Source organism: Rhinoderma darwinii, chromosome 4, assembly GCF_050947455.1.
Source record: "Rhinoderma darwinii isolate aRhiDar2 chromosome 4, aRhiDar2.hap1, whole genome shotgun sequence".
Classification (NCBI taxonomy): Eukaryota; Metazoa; Chordata; class Amphibia; order Anura; family Rhinodermatidae; genus Rhinoderma; species Rhinoderma darwinii.
In genome coordinates, this window is record NC_134690.1 from 128,456,240 (window position 1) to 128,477,240 (window position 21,001).

Below are 21,001 nucleotides of genomic sequence, written 5' to 3' on the forward strand. Positions count from 1 at the left end.
CTCTGAAATGTGACGTTAGAAAATATGATTTCTAAGTAGGTTAGTTGTAGGAATCCTGCCTAATGGATCAGTAAGGTGGCAGGCAAGCAGTATTATATAAGTTAGCATTTATCATTTGTCTTTGTCAACATGGCATTAAGAGGGGACAGGTGGCTTTAATGTTTAAATGTGGCACCAACTCACCAACTCACATCATTCATAGTCCCAGCGTTAAGAACCATTAATAATGCTGTTTGCATTGAAAATGCTGTTTTAGGGGAACTGCTCCTTATACAATTTATTGTTAGTATCTAAAGTACAGTGCAGTATCAAGCATTTTTTTCTTTTCAGTCCCCTGATGTTAGTTAAAATTCACATTATGATATACATAATGTATACAACTCAGCACAAACTTTTCAGATATTATTGCTTACTGTGAGTGTTTAGACTCTGGTGAGATTTTCATTCCCTGCTATGTAGTTTTCCGTTCTTGTGTGCAGATTTAGAAACAGTCTTTCAGACAGAGGTTTAATGGCAGGATTGGGTACATTTTCAGCATTACTGTAATTCTAAATCGACACATTTGTCTACATCGTCCTAGCTTCTCAGCACCATAAATCCTGCTGTACAATGAGCGGCCTAGTTGGAAGTGTCAGACTGGAGATCACAGATGGGATTGGCACAAAGACCTTGCATATAGTATAGACATTTTAAATCTATTTTCCATAATACCATATTGTTAAAAGAAACCCAGTGAAATGTAGAAGCCTGGTATGAATAATGCATTTGTCTTTTTCTTGACAGATACAAAAATGGGAAGTTTTTCGTGGCCCACAGCTACTTTTATAACTGTTGTTGCTACTGTTTATTTGGAAGCAAAAACCACTCAGCCAACAAAGTACACCAAAAAAGTGTATAATATGGAGATTGCCAATGCTTTTGAGACTTCAGTTGCCCCACCGACGGATGAGACTGTTTTCACAGAATTATCTGAGACAAGTGACACCACTACTGAGCTGGCCACGTTAAATCCGGATTTGAGAACTGCCACCACCCTCTACCCATTTGACAACTTCACTCTTGAAACAGCAGATTTCTTCTTTAACTGTTGTGATTGCTGTGCACCCTTGGCTGGGCCAAAGGGGGACCCGGGACCAACAGGACTTCCAGGTAAAACAATCTTTATGCAACTAAGAGAGAAGTATGTACCCTTATTAGGGCCTCATGCACATGACCATAATTTTTATCTTCAATCATGGATCCGTAATTGTGGATAAAATACTGACCCATTAATTTCTATCAGCCACAGACACCTTCCTGTATAGTTACGGGTGTGTGTCTGGACCACAGAAATGACCAGCAAAAAATAGGATATGTCCTATTTTTTGCATTTACAGAGCATGCTCCTAAACTTTATAATGTGAGCACGACCCGCAAATGCGATTGACAGTCCGCGGCCCGCCTGCGGCCCGTTCATGCACTATTTACGGTCAGTAAATACTGCACGGTCGTGTGGATGAGGCCTAAAGCAGCACATGTAAGAGAACATATGAAAGCTGGTCTCAGAAAAAGGCGCTGAAGCCTATAACAAGCAATCCAGTTCAAGCTCCCCTTGTTCCCATAGATGGTAAATGCAAATTGCTCATAGATGATTTATGGCTGAAGGTGGCCTCACACATTAGATATTTGTTGGTGGATTGTGATAATCTTGGCCTCTAACACTTCAATGTCCCTTGCAGTACATCTGCTATTAGGGAGAAACATATCTAAGATATTGGATTCTTCCTGTATGATTCCACAGCAAGTGGAGCCAGAGCTGTCCGGTAGCTGCATATCCCCTCGGGAAATATCACATACATTTAGGCCAAGTGTATGGTCGTACGGATCCGCCAGCACATCCGTGGGAGAGATATGAGCCTCGGATTTCTGCTGTGGATTCTTTGTAAAATACACAACAGGTTTTGCCAGAGGCAAATCCTGAACGTGTGAACAGAGAGCCTTACACTGAGAGTGACATATTTCGTAATGTCACATAATTTTTTATGGAAGAAATCTGCATAAGGTACGTTATAATGTAATACTGTATGTCTATCTTTTGGAAAAACATATTAACATGAACTTTTATTAGTGTTACTGGCTGCAATACAAATTAGCGTAAATCTTCCATTTTATATGGAGGTCTGTTTATCTGTGGTGTAAGAGACTGCCCTGCCAATGGTACCTGCACTATTATCAGATTAAGGTGATGAAGGCTTCTTTCACACGTCTGTATTAGGACCCCATGTTGTACAGATATGCAATAGTGCTGTTATTAAAGTGCATGTGAACTAACTTTACCTCTATATATACCTTTTTCATACAGAACCATAAGTGTCTTGCTCCATCGGTTTTATTATTATGGAGGTATTCTTCCCTGGTAATATTGCTTCTAGGGGAGAAATACATCTGATTTACAGCACCTGGCAGAGCACAAGGCTCCTGCACATGACTCTGCTTGGTGGTAACGCGCAGACTTTTAAAAAGTCGCACTCTGTAAATATGGCTAAAACGTAAAGCCACATAGCACCCACTTTTCTAATATAAATCCTTGACACACTTGGCGGAACCAGTACTTCTTTTTGTCACAAAATTGTCACTTAATAAATTTGGCACTTAATTAATCATGCATAGGCTTCGTCTACATCTGTGTTGTAGGCTCTGTTAGGGGCCTTCATCGCAGATCCGGCCGAGATTACCAGAGACAATAGCGCAACATGATGCTCCATTGTCTCCGGTAAAATCACAGACAACCTGACGGAAAGCCGACGGAAACTATTAAAGTCAATGGGTTTCCCCGGCTGCCGGCGGTGTCCATTGTGGAATGGAATTGTTGCTTCTGTTATTCCCTTGTTCTGCTCCTCTGACGGAGAAAAACAACAGAACACACCAACGCAGGTGTGAACTAAGACTTAGTTAACCTTATTACTTCCACTGAAAGTGTGCCACAAAAGTGGCATACAGAGCTTGATACATGTGGGCCATTGTATATGCTTATTGGTCAGAAAATAAAATCGTAATCATGTCGTACAAGAGAAGTATTTCAATGACAATTCAGCTCTGCTACATTTGAATCTCAGAAAAGAGATTGCAATCTTAGCCTCTGTACACATTCACTCATGTATGTCCTTATTTTCTTGCATTTAGTTCATGAAATTCCTATAAGTGCTTCTTTTTGTAGTCAGGAAAGCAAATATTATTCAATGGATTATTACAACCATGATGCCGTTTCTTGGTGAAATATCCTTTTGATTACACATGATATATTATTATTTTACACTTTTTCTATTGCTTATTGACTGATAATTCAGATTGTGTTTTGTTTTTCATTATTGTAGCCGTTCTGAAACAAAGAGGGAAAAATACTCATAGATTTTTATTGGATCCACTAATCATTTGCAGAGAACAAGCATTCGAAACACAGTGTTCTCGAGCAAAGCAAGATTTGAAGTCTTGTATATCGTAAACTATAGGTCAGCCTAATAAAAGGAACAATTCTTTCCTTTTAGTTCTTAGAAAATTACAAGTCACTAATTTGTTGTTTTTCTTGCAACAGTTTTATAGGTTGTTACATCTTAGGTTGTGAACTATTTATGGAGTAATATTCAAACCATTTAAAGTCCTCTTACACTATACAGAAGGTTAGAGGATAACGCTCATATATTGACTATCTCTCTAAAATAGGCTATGATTCAGTATTGTATAGGCTTATTATTTTAGATTTGCTATAGGATGAGTTCACCCCTATTATTAGTATTCTAAGATGAATGTATTGGCCGTTTATGTCACAGCTTTTAGATATGTGGGGACTTTTTGTATAATCTTATTTTGAAACAAAAATCAGCAAATTACTCTGAGGATAGCCTTCAATTTGTAGCCCTTTATGAATGTGCAGGGTTGTCATGAATGACGGCACATTTTTACATACACCCATATTTATAAATTATCAGAGTCAAGCTAAAAATGGTTACATCCGTACACCTCTACTGTATTAAGGTTCTGTACAACTCAGTGGTTTGCGGAACCCTAATATGGCCACATGCATGAGGCCTTAGTTCAACAACAGATTAAAAAATGCTGGGAGACAACCACTGGTGGCATGCCTTACAGATCCCATAATGTTAATCCTACTGAGCCTAAATATCCTTTTTATTATTCATACCTCCAAAATAGTCAGATAGCTAATGATATTTTGCTCTTAAGTCCTGCCACATGGAAAAAACCTAATGTAAGGAATTTATCAACCTTTCTACACCAGTTTTAGGATGTAAAAAAGTTGCAAATAGCCCAAAATTCGGAGTTTGCATTGCAAATTGTGACTGACCTTTTTACATTGCCCTTGCCACTTTTGAGAAAAGTAGGTGGCATTTTCAAAAGGAGGCAGGGCTACAGTGACCCGACAAATTTACTATAATTTACGCCGAATTGGCATAAATTATACTGAACATCTACATCAGCTCCTAGCTGGAGCAGATATCACTCTGTGGGGCATAGCAAGGTAGAGGCCCATACCGGGCCCTGTACCTTGCCTCTCCAGATCAAACTACTCCCCCATCAGACTAACCTTCTCCCCAATCGGACAATAAATATAATTATGCTCACCTGACTTCACCGCTCCTCTTCCTCCATCTGGCTCCCCTCAGCATGCTATAGCTCATACAACCTACAGACGCCGGGCAGCATCATGACGTTGTATGCGATGCAGCACTGATGACGTTGAGTGCTGCATCATATATAAGGCCCTGATGCTGCTCGGCATCAGGACCTTGTATGAGCAGCTGAAGGAGCCTGAGGAGATAAGGAGGGAGAAAAGGAGAGGTGAGTATGTTTATATTTTATTTTATGTCTAGTGGGAAGGGGAATGGATGACACACTACCGTGGCCGCTACACCACCGGGCCAGCGGGAAGAAGCAACAGAATTATTGAGAGGTAATAGCTGCATCTTACTCCAGTGGAGCAGATAGCTGAGACTGGCATATGAAACGCCAGTAAATCTGTCCCATTGTCTATGTTATTATTACCCAAACATGGTGACTGGGATTCAACCTGAGCTACAATTACAGTTATTCCCAGGCAAGCTAGAAAGTGCCAACACGTTCACTTGTCTAAATGACAAATGTCTTGATGTAATTGGATGAGGGTTAGGAATACATGTAATGTCATTATTACTATGTCACAATTAATGTGATTTGCAAAGTATCATTGAAAGCATTTACTATAGAGTAGCTGTATGTATGGTTTATCTTAAAATACCTTTCCAGAGAAAATACAAAACTCTATTCAGATGTGTTCGAAAAGCTAGATTCTTCAAGGTGACTGCTATTTGTTTCCTGGTCTTGCCTTTGGAAGGGGATTTTGACTATGTATTGATTTCATTTCTCTGGATCAAATGACATTAATAGTGCCTGTGAACGGTCAGATGATTTTCTATCATTGAAAACCACTATGTTAATTTTGATTCAACCATGGCTTTTTATTTCATTGATGGTGTCAACAAAAGAAATTGCACTTTCTTTAATGGAAAAAAGTGTCCATCAGATATATTTAACTCTCTGTATTTTGCAGGTCCCAAAGGAGACACTGGGGACTTGGGATTGCCAGGACCAAATGGAGCCATTGGTCTCCCGGGCCCAAAGGGCTATAAAGGAGACAAAGGTGTGTAATATTGACATTATATTGATTTAGTTCCAGTTTCTAATGGAAATAGAAAATTGGACAAAAGTTGTCTAGCAAAATAACTAGAGTTGAATGAAGCTTTGTACCCATGTAATTGTATTAGGTTCTTATAATATGACGTGTTAGGAATCCACAAATGAAACCATTGATTAAAGAATTGTATTCCTTATTAAACAACAATTTTGGTTCATCCTTTCTTAGAATTGGGCCGTTCTTTTGTTTTTCTCCTGAAAAACTATGAATAAATTGACAACTGGGTATTACCATTCCCCTTGTTAAAGGGCGGGTCCCTACACAGTCTGACATGGTTAAATCAGTGCTGACATTCACAGTTTGTGTAGGGACATTCTGTCCTGACAAGGTAAATGGTGGTAATATCCTATTCTTAATTTATCTATACATTTCCAGGAGGAATAACAGAGGAATGGTAGCAATGCTGGTTTCTCAGAAAAACAATTTCAGCATTATTATTTCATGGGGAATACATGTAAGGGGGTGACACTGTCCCTTACAAATTATTATACGTACCTCCTGCGTGTATAATGCCTGTGTCTGAACAGCAGGAGGCAGAAGTGAGCAGACTAGTTTGAAGTTTTATTAGAATAAGGAAGTAGAGTCAGCAGGGGAGAATGATCAAAATTGGTGTAAAGGGAAAAATGAAGTAATTGCTCATGGTAACCAGATTGATGCATTTTCCAAGAGGCCTCTGAAAAATAAGAGGTGGAATCTAATTTGTTGCCATGGGCAAATGCTTCACTTTTCCTTTGCATCAGTTTTGCTGTGTGCTGAGTGACTGCATATAATGTGCAGAGGACCTGCTGCGGGTACTGTAACTGTAAGGGCGGGTTCACACATGGCGGAATTTCACTTAAATTCCGCTGCGGACACTCCGCAGCGTTAATCCGCAGCGGAGCCGTTTCTCCATTGACTTTCACTTTAATTTAGCAGTGTTCGTTTACACGATGCGTACAATTCCGCTGCGGAGCATAGGCTGCGGAGCGGAATTTGGTGTCCGCAGCATGCTCTGTCTGTTGCGGAGCAGTGGCGGACTCATGGCGGAATTTCTCCATTGACTTCAATGGAGATTCTAAGTTCCGCAATGAAGTCCGCAGCTGTCATGCACATGTCATGTGTGCTGCGGATGCGTCTTGCTTTTTTAACTTGACATTTCTTCATTCTGGCTGGACCTATGTATTTCTAGGTCTACAGCCAGACTGAGGAAGTCAATGGGGCTCCCGTAATGACGGGAGCGTTGCTAGGAGACGTCTGTAAATAGTCACTGTCCAGGGTGCTGAAAGAGTTAAGCGATCGGCAGTAACTGTTTCTGCACCCGGGACAGTGACTACCGATCCCAATATACATGTATCTGTAAAAAAAAATGAAGTTCGTACTTACCGAGAACTCCCTGTTTCTGTCTCCAGTCCGGCCTCCCAGGATGACGTTTCAGTGTAAGTGACGGCTGCAGCCAATCACAGGCCAAGCACAGGCTTCAGCGGTCACATGGACTGGCGCGTCATCCAGGGAGGTCGGGCTGGATGCCGAAGGAGGGACGCGTCATAAAGACAACGGGCGGTAAGTATGAATTTCTTTTACTTTCACTAGGGAAAGTGCTGTCCCTTCTCTCTATCCTGCACTGATAGGGAGAAGGGAAGCACTTTTCCCGCAGTCCGCAGCAGCTAGTCCGCATCAATTTTCTGCACATTTTGTGCAGATCCGCAGCCGTAATCCGCAACCCGGATTAGGTGCGGCATTGATGCGGACAGTTGCGGAGGAATTCCGCCATGTGTGGTCATGCCCTAAGAGGCCCAACATAGCATCGTGCTGTGATCAAGGGGGTAAGAGACTCTACATAGCCGTACGCTTAGGAAAGTATCTGGCCGGGTGTGGCGTGCCACGGGCTGCAGTGACCTTACAAGATTTCTCAGGCACAAGGTGGCAGACGAGGACTTATAGCTGAAGTTAAGTATAAGTTAGTGTACTGGTGAGATAGAAGAGCACTATATTGAGGCAATCCTCCTCCTCCTGACCATTGGGGACAAGCTGTGTGCAAAGTTATCCTGTTTAATTTCTTTAGCGTTCCATCGTTACGAGTTCAAGTTATACGCCCAAGTTGTCTTGTAATTTAAGTAATTGCCTGTGCTGATACTTAAAGTACTGGAACTCTTGATGCCCTTGTGGGGCCTGAGGTCAATCTCTGATTGCTGCGTAGAGATAAACAGTGATATGTTGCACATCATGGACGAGGGTAGTCGAGGGTCCGTGAAATGTAGTGGTGTAGTAGCCATCGTGGTTCATGAAGGTGCAGGGAGATTTTCCAGCAAGCTGACCGCCCGCACTGCAAAGGCATGGCAGGCTGTGACAGAGGGTAGCACCTCTGAGATCCATAGTGGCACAGTAGGACGTGTCATGAGCCTACGGTCATCATAGTAACCCGACCTGGTGGGATGTCCTGCGGAGCCGAGATCCCCGACCCTGGTTTTAAGGAATGCACCGAATATCTGTGACATACTGTTACACTTATTAAGAAGCTTTTGAACAGAAAACACCTGTTAAACTGCAAGATTGGTGTCATTTTCTGGGTTTCTCGTTTTCAAGTATAAACTAGAATAGACATGTCAGGAGAGATGACAGGTCCTCTTTAGACGTATTAGCTAACAGCTTTACCAGTCAGCCATTCATATAGCCTACAGATATGTGTCTGTATGTAATTACTCCTGCCCACCCCATAGCTCTCTCCCTGCCAATCAATCACTGTTAGATAACCTTCCCACTATGCAGTGAGGGGTTTTATTAAAACTATGTATATTCCTGCGAAGATCAGGTCACCCTGATGGCCCTCTTAAAGGAGACACCCTGGCTATCATAATGGGGCATGGCCTGTTTTTGTATGGTCATGGTTTAAGTATGGTTTATTTTAGTTTAGTTACCACTAGTTTTGCTCTTTCATGGCATCATGTAGCATGCAACATGTCCCTTCCATAAAACGCTTTGCTTTAGTGAAGCTCCCCACTGGAATGAAGTGCAGACTAGGAAATGCTCCATATTCAAGCATTAAAATAGTTTTTAGATGTAAGTTTCTAAAACTGTCCAACAATGCTTATTTAAACATTTATGCTGATTGTAAATACATTTTAATTGGAAATACAGTTTTGAGCTGTGCAGTACACAATAATTGATAAAAAAGAACAATATTAAACAAACTATTAATAGATCACTGAATCTGTGATAGTGAAAGACTGTGAGTAATCCAAAAAAGGGGAAAAACAGCACTCCTGTTGTCTGATGCCAAGCAGATGTCAAATATTACTGATTTAACGTTTCAGACCAAATGTCCTTGATCAGACTAACATTGTGGAGACTCTGCGGGGATGTAGTTATCCACTCGCATATATGAAATTAATTTAAAAAAAGATTTTACAACAGAAAAGTTCTGAATTCATGAGTAGTGAATGAGAAAAATATAATAGTCTTAGTTTCCAGCTCATACAGATGTTTCCTAATGCTGCTTTATATGGTAGGGATGTAGCTAAATATTACACACTGGTCAGTGATATATACAGCGTCTATTTGCCAGTGTGTAATTGTTATGTATAGCCAAGTAGTATATGAAGTACCCATTTATACACAAATGCAAATCTACAGACACCCATACATATTAGATTAAATTATAGTGAAAAGGACTATATAGACTACAATGGCCAATGTTCCTTTGAAGTCTTCACATAAATTATTTTTAATATTGATGGCTGAGCAACAAATTATTGTTCATCAAAATGAGCATGTGGAGCTACAAAAGGATGGAGCATCTTGCAATTTGCCAAGAAGTATTCATGTACAATTTTACATAGTGCATGTGGTGTCATTGACTGTCTGCAATGGACAGTAAAGTCTTAAATAATGATGGATTGCCAAGTATCCTGTTTGTTGCATTTAGCAAAACATTTTTAACATTGGTGCTATGAACCATGCAGAGCACTAAATTAAGCTAAGTTCAGGTCATTAGTAAACAGTCGGCCCCAAAACTTGACTTGGCATGTCTGAGTCACATAAGCAAGAGGATACCCTGTAGCAATTATCAAGCCTGGTAGTCAGCAGAGAAGACAAAACCGAATCAGATGTCGTTATTGTGGCCATGCAGGGTCAAAGCTATAAGGGGCGAAGAGGTTACAGCTGCACATGAGGCCTGGTGCCTGCTGGGGCCGGTCCAAAGGATCCTCATCATACACCAGTATTATAAATGGCACATGGTAGGTCGGGAGCACTTTTACAGATTTTGCATTGGGGGCCTTTAGTCAGCTTCAAGCAAATTGGCAACTACAAACAATCTAGAACTAAATCAGGAGGCAAATCTTAATCAGTACTCAAGCAAATAGTTGGCATTTTACAGTTTAGTGCAGGGGTAGACAACCTTATAGAGGTGAAGATCTACTGTGGTAACTTGGCAGGGTCTTGAGATCTACAAGATCTACTTGGTACCAAGTAGTGACAGGACCATGGGGGGGGGGGGTGAATGATGTGACAGTTATCAGGGCTATTGCTAGGGTCTTAAAAGACACTGTCCCTGGATGGACATTGGCCCGATCTACTTGTTGCATACCCAGTGTTAAGAGGATCAGAATTAAAAAAACCAAAGGTCTAAAGTCAAAGGTAAAGAGGTCAGACACTTAGAGAGAAAGCCAGCACTGTAAAGCTGGCTATGCATATTAAATAATTTAATATATTTTGGTATAGCCCGATGTTTGCCATCAAGGTGAAAAAGGATCAGGCCTGTTGGATTTAAACAGCAGCGGCTTATTCCCCCCTCCCAATTAATTTAGCCTGTTAATGGATGGGGCAAAGAAAGACGGTTATTGGTTGTTGATCTACTGTACAGTATATGGATGGTTAAACTGGGTGCCTGTGGCATCATACCATACAGTCTGGATCAGTGACCTTTGGAGAAATATGAGAACGTAATAGGGCACGTTTTTACATCAGACTCCTGAAGATGAAAAGTGATATATAGTCCACAATTCCCCAACTGAACAGCGGTGTTCTATATAGATCTATTGTAACTACTGAACATTTGATGGTGTGTAGAGCTACATGTCTAACCAGTCATCAATCATGTCCAATCATTCTGAAAATATAGCACATGTACCAGTTTCTAAACAACTTCTACTCGAAAATATTGGCTATACCAGTTTTTGTAAAAAAAAAACAAAAACATTTCTTTATTGATAGTAGAAGGTTTCTTTAAGTGTAATTCTATTTTTCAGAACGCTATAGTCATTCTCACTCTTTTTGGTGTCATTGGGGATGGAGTTCTTTACTGTGTGACAATGTTAATGCGGATGTTTATGTGTAGGTGAGAAAGGTGAACACGGTGACGAGGGAGCTAGTGGGATTCCAGGATTCCCAGGAAGGCCAGGAGAAGCAGGTAATGATAATGAATGATTCACAATTATGTTTGTCTATTTCTCATTCTACATCCCTTGTAATGAAACTCTGCTCTGTTGACCTCTGTTCAAATTGATTCTGTTGAAGGAGAAACAATCTCCTCGGAGATCTGTCAGATACATACATTCTGCAGGTAGCAGACAGGCATACATTGATAGTCGCCTGTGTGACTGGAGAGCAAACTTGTGCTTCTGCTTAACAAATGCTGTTTAAATAATTGATTTAACCCATAAGTTGCCAGGGGAAGGCCTTAAACAGATTGTTACACTTCTTCCCTCTGGCAAAAAATGCGTTATGTGTTCTTGATAACTGTATAGCAATTATAGAAACACAGATGCTGCTCGAGTCTGGTGCTAAATTTTGTGGCATTTAAATACATATTAATTACTGCAGTCTTACAGAATGTGTACACTCATCACTGGAGGAACAGGACACACTTAATAACAAAAACGCTTCACTGCCAAGTGTAACATTCTAATTTGGGAAAGTTATGGTAAATTAATGGAATAAATTCTTGTTTAATGTTGCTGGGTAGAATTGCTCTAAGTCCTAGCTGTCAGAAGAAGAGGTAGGCTATATGTGATTCTCTCCAAGTCTTATCAATAAAGACAGAAAATAACCACTCCGCTTACCTTTTAATGTCGATGACATCATTATTAGCCAGTCCTCCAACATGATACATTTTAAAGAAGCATTCCATCAATTTTTTTTTGCCTACATAGTGCAGCATAGACTATTATTAAAGAATAAAGGAATAGAGGCTCTGGTGTATGCATTGTGTGTACCTGTTATAGTTTATGTGCCATTTATGGGTAGTCTGCCATCTTGATTTCTTCTTCCCCTCTGATATGGTTCCCCTATGGCAGAACATATTTCCCATGATGCTTCTGGCTTTGGAGAGACGGCGGAGTCTCATCACACTGCACTTGCTCTGCTCTGAGTCCTATTGAAGTACAGCAAGAGATAGATTAGTGATATAGAACTTCTGTCCCCAAACTGCAGCGTCTCAGTGTATTATATGCAGCTCAGACTATCTCCTCTGCATTCTGCTAGTGATAGATTTTTCCATATCAGTTTTTACATATGAGGCAGAGGAGAGCAGCATCTCATAGAAATACACTGGACTCTCTGCACACATGATTCACAGATAGTATAGATAGTCAGTGTAATACAGGGGAGGTTTATAACTCTGCAGCTAATCACTGTATGGACTAACCTATTATCTCTTGCCATAGACATTAAAAGCATATCCACAGAATAAGCCATAAATCTCTAATAGCTTGGGGTCCCCCATCTGGTCCCTTGACCCCATCCACCAGGTGAGGTTGTGACTGTGAGTCACGCTTGATCGGATATGTCCATAACTCCCGTAGACTAGAAGGGAGAGAACCACAGACTTGTGGCCACCTCCCTATTCAATGTCTGCCTAAATGTGGAGGCCACCTCACCTGGTGGAATCAAGCTGAAGGGACCCTTTGAATATGTTATAAATGTCTTTGTTGAAAAAATATCTGTAACAATCTTAGAATACTGCCACAGTGGAAGCTGTATTCTTATTTTTGGTTGCATGCTAAACACATCTTCCTGAGGTCTCTATAACATTATAATTTAGGTATTTTTATCTTTCCTCACTGTATCAGTCCAACAACTTGTGGATGTCAGAATTGCTGCTCTTTGCTCTTAGTTGTTAATACAGTTCAGCAACTACTAATTACATATGTTCGATAAAGTCATTCAGTACGTAAAACCTTCTAATGATATGCTTAACTTAGTGCACCTCCTGTGAATTTTCATTATTTTCATTGGAATGGGTAACTACCCACAACATTTTTGTAACTTTTTGAGATTTCTCAAGACAAGCTAATTGCTGTAATTGAAAATCCTTCCTTTAGCACCTTAAAATGGCTTAGCATTATTTTAAGTTTAGAAACTTTTAAATAACTATTAGAAGAGAAGATTCTTTCTTGCAGGTTACTGTTTTGTTTTTGCTGTCAAGCCCTGCTAATATTTATCATATGATCGTCAAAGGTGACCCTCAGTGAGCTTCTGAGAATATATTATGTGATTGCCTAAAGTGGGTCTGCAAAAATATAAAGGCATATCACAAAGTGTCAGCACATGACGTGCTAGCCCCTTATAATATACATTGGGCCTAAGTTTTGCTGCTGAAAGGAGTTACAAAACGAATGGTGGGGACAGGGCCAATTCTAGCTTTTCTGCTGCCTGAGGTGAAATGTAAATGGCGCCCACCAGATTTTTATTGACATCCCCCTGGCTGTTCTACATCATTAGCAGACTCCTCCAACTCTTGCGGATGTGCCGTTGCCTTGTACTGGCATACGTGATGCAGCCGAGCAGAGTACACCTCACTGCACGGTGCGTGCCCAAATACAACAAGGCAATGGCGCATCCGAGAAAGTTGGAGGAGACTGGTAGTGATGTATATCAGCCAGTGGGATGTCAAGCAAGCACGGAAAGGTGGCTTTGGAGGCAGGACTATGTGACTCTAAAAGGATAGCGTCATCGACCCATGACCCTTTAATGAGTAATTAGCATATAGTGTGCGCCGTTTAAAAGTTGATATTATAGATTTTGCTGCATCTGAAAAAAAACATACAGGGGAATGTTTGGAAATATTGTCAGATCATGTGGTACTGCATGGTGCCGATTCAAGGGGTTGATAGGAGATAGAAAACACAGCGCCACATAGTGTAGATTAACCGGGCAACAGAGGTGCAAAATACCAAATGTCCAAATTGGTGCTCACCTAGGGTATGTGGACGACAAACAGTTGAGAGAATGGTTGCTGCTGCTGCCAGGACTCTGCGCCGGTATTCCAGGGAAAACCGCAGGAGGTGTGCTGATGATGCAGAAAAAAAGAGAGTCTCCAGGGGCGCTGCTGCACTAAAGAACGTAAATAGGCATGGAAAGCAAATGGTATAATGGATGATTTATTAGGTACAAGAGGCTACGCGTTTCAATGCCGCATCGGCATCTTCATCAGGCCATAACAGAAGCATGACAACTGCACTGTTTAAATACAAAACGAACACTGAAAAAACCCGCCAATGTGACTGGGGTCAGAGTGCTCAGATGACGTCACAAATAGAGGATTGGAATGAATTGCAGCTATACAAACAAGGCAGTGAGTATTTAATGCAATCAGCGGTCAGGACCTTGGACAGCAGTATAATGAAACATACGTAACCAAATCAAAGAAAACACATAACAAAAAAATTAAAATAGATATTAAGTGCTATCATTACCCACAGAGCCACAATGTATATATCCACAGTGACTGAGGAATCTTTTAACATTAACAGTTTCCTGAATTGTGTGAGTTCTTTTGTCATCTATATGCTTGAATGCCCCTGTCTTCTACAGTACATTGGCCGTACTACACAATGCCTACGAACCAGAGTTAATGGTCATTGGTTTAATGTAACCTCTGGCTTCATGAAACATAGTGTTTTCCGTCACTTTGCCTCTACCCATAATAACCTGTTTAATCAAATAACGGTTACACCCATCGAACAGATTCCACTGAATGTAGCCAATAGATTTGGCAAGCTCAAGCAACGTGAAAATTATTGGATTTTTAAATTGAGGACTCTCCAACCATATGGCTTGAATGATCTCTCTGAATCTTCCCTAGAGTAATACTGACTATTGATATCAAGTTAACGTTCATTAGGGGCTGTTTTTTATCTACCCTATAACACAATTTCTTTGCTCGTTCGATTGAGTATAATGTTTCCCCTTAGTTGCTATTTTTTTGCAGTTCCTAGCTCCATGCATTTCCTTGAATTCGTTGAGTTCTTAATTCCAGTTGTTCCGATTTTGCGTTTTTTCGGCATTTATATAAGATTATTATTGTCACTCTCTCTTTGCTATTTTTTCTTCCCTGATATCCTTATATTTTTTATGCTCAACACTTACCTAGTGATCTGATTGTTTAACATTATACGTGTTTAATGCTTTCATGTTTATACATACTGGCTGCTCTTTATTGTACTAAATCAAAGGTATATTATATTTTAATAATGACAATTCATTTCATTGTATTACACTTTGCTACCTTTTTCTGAGTACACATGTCAATTGATGCCCGTTTTTACTGTCATACGTGTGCTGTCATTTTAGCATCCATATTGATGTCAGTTTTGGATGCTAGCGGTTTCAGCATATGTTTGGATGCTTTTAATTTTTCATGTTTAATTTTAGTGTGATGTCTCTTCTGCATCCTTCTGGACGCTGTCATATTATAGCATCCTTTTGGATGTTTCCATTCTAAATACATTGTTTATGACTGTATTCTTTTTTTCTCCTGTATATTTTGATCTCTTTTTTTTATGGGCTTTTTATCATTATATTGCTCCTTCATAATTGAGCATTTTAACATTTAATATCTATTTTAATTTTTTTGTTATGTGTTTTCTTTGATTTGGTTACGTATGTTTCATTATACTGCTGTCCAAGGTCCTGACCGCTGATTGCATTAACTACTCACTGCCTTGTTTGTATAGCTGCAATTCATTCCAATCTTCTATTTGTGACGTCATCTGAGCACTCTGACCCCAGTCACATTGGCGGGTTTTTTCAGTGTTCATTTTGTATTTAAACAGTGCAGTTGTCATGCTTCTGTTATGGCCTGATGAAGATGCCGGTGCGGCATTGAAACGCGTAGCCTCTTGTACCTAATAAATCATCCATTATACCATTTGCTTTCCATGCCTATTTACGTTCTTTAGTGCAGCAGCGCCCCTGGAGACTCTCTTTTTTTCTGCATCATCAGCACACGATTCAAGGGGTTAAAACTACCAGACAGGTTCCCATTAAATATACAACTAATTGAAAACAACTCCATCTGCCCTGTAATTTTGTTATTATAAATATACCCTACATAATTACAGCATCAGAACCAATCTCTCCCATATATACAGCACCAGAGCAAAGCTCAATACATATATACAGCACCAGAACAAAGCTCAGTACGTAAATACAAAACAAGAAACCAGGCTCAGTACATAAATACAACACCAGAATAAATCTCAGAACATATATACAGCACCAGAACCAAGCTCAGTACATATATACAGCACCAGAATCAAGCTCATACATATATACAGTGCCAGAACCAAGCTCATTACATGAATACAAACACCAGAACCAAGCTCAGTACATATATACAGCTCCAGAACCTAGCTCAGTACATATATACAGCACCATAACAAAGTACAATACATAAATACAAGACCAGAACCAAGCTTAGCACATAAATACAACACCAGCACAAATACCCTGTCGTATAGGTTTGTTCGGCGTAAAACCACAGCACCCAGCATTAAAAAAAAATCATACCACCGCTGCAGATCATACAGTGACTACAGTGCTGATTTAAGGCAGAATAAACATTTACATTAAGGGACTCACCGGTGACGTCTTTTCAGATTTTAGTTGTTCTTTTTCTCTTTTCTTCTCCATCTGATCCAGACCTCTATGACGACTTCTCCCGGCCACAGCCCATTTATGCAGTTTGCTGGTCAGATGTCTTCAGCTTCTAACTTTTCAAACATTGCTGCAACTATAAACGAAGATAAAATTCTCGTGGCGCCACACACTACACCCCTAAATATAATAGTACAATACACTGAACCTCTATATTCTCATAGTGCCATACAATGTGTCCCTGATTATAATGGCACCATACATTGTGTCCCTGACTATAATGGCACCAAACACTGTGTCCCTGATTATAATAGCACAATACACCCCCCCACCCCACACACACACACACACACACACACACACACACACACACACACACACACACACACACACACACACACACACAGTGCTCCCTGTACATAGTGCCTTCAAAGGGCCCCCTGTACATAGTGCCCTACATGGATCCCTCTGTAGATAGTGGTCCACATACAGCTCCCTGTAGATCGCGCCCCACTTATAGCCCCCCAGTAGATAGTGTCCCACATATAGCCACCTGAAGATAGTGCACCACATATAACCCCCTGTAGATAGTGCCCTACATATAGCCCCCTTGTAGATAGCGCACTACATTTAGCCCCTCTGTAGATAGCGCTCTACATATTTCCCCCTGTAGATAGTGCCCCACATATATCCCCCCTGTAGATAGTGCCACACATATAGCGCCTCCTGTATATAGTGCCCCACATATATCCCCCCTGTAGATAGTGCCCCACATATAGCCCTCCCCTGTAGATAGCTCCCCACATATAGTGCCCCCTGTATATAGTGACTCACATATAGCCCCTGTTGATAGTGTCCCTCATATAGCCTCCCCTGTAGATTGTACCCCACATATAGCCCCCCTGTAGATAGTGCCTTACATATAGCCCATCCCTGTAGATAGCATACTTCATATAGCCCCCTGGTCGATAGTGCACTACATATAGCCCCCTGTAGATAGTGTACTACATATAGCCCTGCCTGTAGATAGTGCCCCACATATAGCCATTGCCCTGTGGATAGTGCTCCATATATAGCTCCCCCTGTAGATAGTGCACTACATATAGCCCCCTCACATATAGCTCCCCCTGTAGATAGTGCCCCACATATAGCTCCCTTGTAGATAGTGCCTCACATATAGTTCCCCCTGTATATAGTACCCCACATATAGCCCCCCTGTAAATGGCGCCTCATTGTTACCTCTTTAGAATGTTTTCTAAATACTGAACTTCATAATAATTATAAAGTAGCTAATGTTGGCTTTTTATATTTATTACTATCATCTAGGTGAGATTGGGCCTAAAGGTGAAAAAGGAAATTTTGGACTTGCTGGTTTAAAAGGATTAAAAGGAATTAAAGGCGATATATGTGAAAATGGCACAAAAGGGGACAGAGGTGAAAAAGGAGAGCAAGGCTTAATTGGCATCGATGGAGAAAAAGGAGACAAGGGTGAAAAAGGGGATTTAGGAGAGAAAGGCAATTGTGGGGATATTGGAGATAAAGGCGATGTAGGAGAAATCGGAGACAGGGGATTAAAGGGGGACAAAGGTATTAAGGGTGATGCAGGGTTAAATGGTATTAATGGCTTTCAAGGAGAAATTGGAGATAAGGGAGAACCAGGACTAAAGGGGGATAAAGGTGAGTTTGGGTCTTCTGGTTTAATGGGTCCACCTGGTCCAAAAGGAAATTTTGGCATGAAAGGAGTCAGAGGCCTTCCAGGAAAAAAAGGTTCCAGAGGCCTCAAAGGATCTAGAGGAGATAATCCTAAACCCATAAAATCTGCTTTTACTGTGGGTCTATCAAAACCTTTTCCGGCCCCTAATGCACCAGTAAAGTTTGATAGAATATTGCACAATGAACAAGATGAGTACAACCCAACAACAGGTAAATTTAATTGTACCATTTCGGGAACCTATGTCTTTGCATTCCACTTGACAGTCAGGGGACGCCCAGCTAAGATTAGCATTGTTGCTCAAAATAAAAAGATTTTTAAAAGCCGCGAAACTCTTTATGGCCAGGAGATAGATCAAGCTTCCGCAATGCTGGTACTGAAGTTAAATGCTGGGGATCAGGTTTGGTTAGAGGTTTCACGGGAGTGGAATGGTATTTATGTCAGTAATGATGATGACAGCATATTTACAGGATTTCTATTATATCCAGATGAGACTGTAGAAACACAAATAACATAAGAATAAGAAATGTAATTAGGCTCATGCTATGGATAAACTTTAGTTTAATTTTTATTTAAACATGATAATTTCCTAATATCTAAAATTAATATTGATTTGTTATTACCCAACAATTAATGATGAGAATTCTGGATACATTTTCTTCATTGAACTGAAGATGTTAACATCAAGAATCCATAGAATCTAATATGCTGTGTATGTTCTGGTTTTTGTTTGTTTTTTCCAATCAAGTGTATCTGCAATGAATAGAACATGTGTATAGCTGTAAATATATTTCCTCAATTGCTCAATTCTGTGTACAATTAAAAAAATCAGAACAATAAACTTTTGAAAAGAATTGTGAGTACACTTGTCATTTGGTAACAATTAAAATGTTAAGCTTATCACTTTTTCCATACTACCACTTTGCCTTTTGTAAAGGGAGAGATTACACATCATTCACATTGCTATATGCTATACATCCTTCTGCCTCTGATTTTTTATGGAGACACCCACAAGGTTTATTTACCCTCAGATTCCATGTACTCCCTGGGATGCTGTATTAATGAGTTACTGCAAGTGGAGGCTCCATGTGGCAGCATACGCGGTGCCTATGGTTCCATAATAAGGACCTGTAAGGACTCTGTGTGTGCGGTCATATGTAGGACACTCAACTCAGAGATCATATTGCATTCTAATTTTGCTTCAAAGGGACTCTGAAACTGAAAAATTGAGAAAGAAATAAAGACAGAAACAAACATACAAACAAACAAACAAACAAACAAACAAACAAACAAAGAATGAAAAAAACAAACCCTATTTGACAGTGTACAAACGTTCTTCAAGCTCCTGAAACAAACAGTTTTGTAGAATTTTCTAGAGAAAAAAAGGTTTGTCTCTTTGTGGTGCAATCCATCTCAGGAGATCAGATTGGAGGCAGGGCATATCTAAAGGGGTGGGGCTTAGGGAGCCTTTATTCTGGGAGGAATGGAAGGCACATGCATTCTCCTAGCCCATGAGAGAGAACCGGATAAAAAAAAAAGAATGATAGGGAAAGTATTGCTGTTATTTTTTTTAACTCTCCCTTCAAGCTTAAAAGGTGTTTCCAGAAATATACATTAATGGCCCATCCTAAGTGGGGTCCGACCCCCAGGACCAAGTAGAGGCTGTGGCAATTGAATGAGTAGAGTTGTGCTGCTGTATTAGGCACAGCCGCATCTACAGAGGAGCCGCTGTGCCTCAATAAACATAAAGGGGCTGCGGCTCCTTCTCTCTCATGAATGGTGGGGGTCCTGGGAGTTAGACCCTCATCGATTACAGATTGATGTTCTGTTCTAAGTACAGGCCATCAATGTATACTGCTATTCTAGCCTTATGGCATGCAGCAATATCTTGTTGAAAAAAATCCTTTTGTGGATGCAGTAGTTACACTAGTACGGACTAAAGACATGTTAACACCACCAACTAGTGGATGACAAATGTCAAAAGTATATTATATATGTTCTTTAATTATTCTAACAATTAACATTCTGTAGCAATGATCCAGAATTATCAGTCCAGGTGATGTTCAAGACAAACAAGAATCTTGAATCTATGCAGAACTATAATCTATTTAACAAAGAAAGAGGCTTGGACGTTGCTATTGAGAATTTGTAATGATCTTTACTTCATAAAGACAAATATGTATATTCATAGCTTCTGTATATATGAAACCAATGTATGCATTTCTTGAAAAATTACATGCTAGAGAGAAGGGCAGGAGTGTATAATGCAAGTGAATGTGTAAAAAATGATGAATTTCACTAGCCTTGCCAAGCAGAATTTTTTCTGAAATGCAACGAAAATTATCATATCATTGACAATGGAAGTCACAAAGTCTCGAAATGACCTGTCTTTTGGAGAGCCCGGCTTAATGGAAAGGTAGGAAGACATGATTTATGTGTGTTAGAGATATTGTCATGAATTTTTTTTGCAATGGCTCTTAATTAGTTAGACAGAATAAAACCCTCTGTACCCAATAGTTAATAAAATGAGATGGGAATTTTGTGCCAATCAGGACAATCTTTCCAAAGAGGCATCTGCAAATCCATTGTTTTTCAACAATATTGTTATTGTTTAATGATTGCATTGACTATGTATGTGAAGTACATATATATATATATATATATATATATATATATATATAGTTCTTGTCAGAAACATATACGGTTTAAAT

General features: G+C 40.0%; 1 protein-coding gene across 1 annotated transcript; it reads left to right on the top strand.

Annotated features, from left to right (window-relative positions):
- Positions 1–791: 791 nt before the first annotated feature.
- LOC142760852 (uncharacterized) lies at positions 792–18,807 on the top strand. The gene is made up of 4 exons (XM_075864029.1): positions 792–1,149; positions 5,582–5,671; positions 11,040–11,111; positions 17,906–18,807. Exons 1-4 carry the CDS (start codon positions 792–794, stop codon positions 18,805–18,807), a joined length of 1,422 nt encoding a protein of 473 aa, XP_075720144.1.
- Positions 18,808–21,001: the final 2,194 nt, after the last annotated feature.

Excerpts from the sequence above, each read along its gene's own strand:
- LOC142760852 (XM_075864029.1), top strand. The coding sequence starts at position 792 with ATGGGAAGTTTTTCGTGGCCCACAGCTACTTTTATAACTGTTGTTGCT. Across the intron at positions 5,672-11,039 it reads GGGCTATAAAGGAGACAAAG|GTGAGAAAGGTGAACACGGT; the intron begins GTGTGTAATATT and ends GTTTATGTGTAG. Across the intron at positions 11,112-17,905 it reads AGGAAGGCCAGGAGAAGCAG|GTGAGATTGGGCCTAAAGGT; the intron begins GTAATGATAATG and ends ACTATCATCTAG.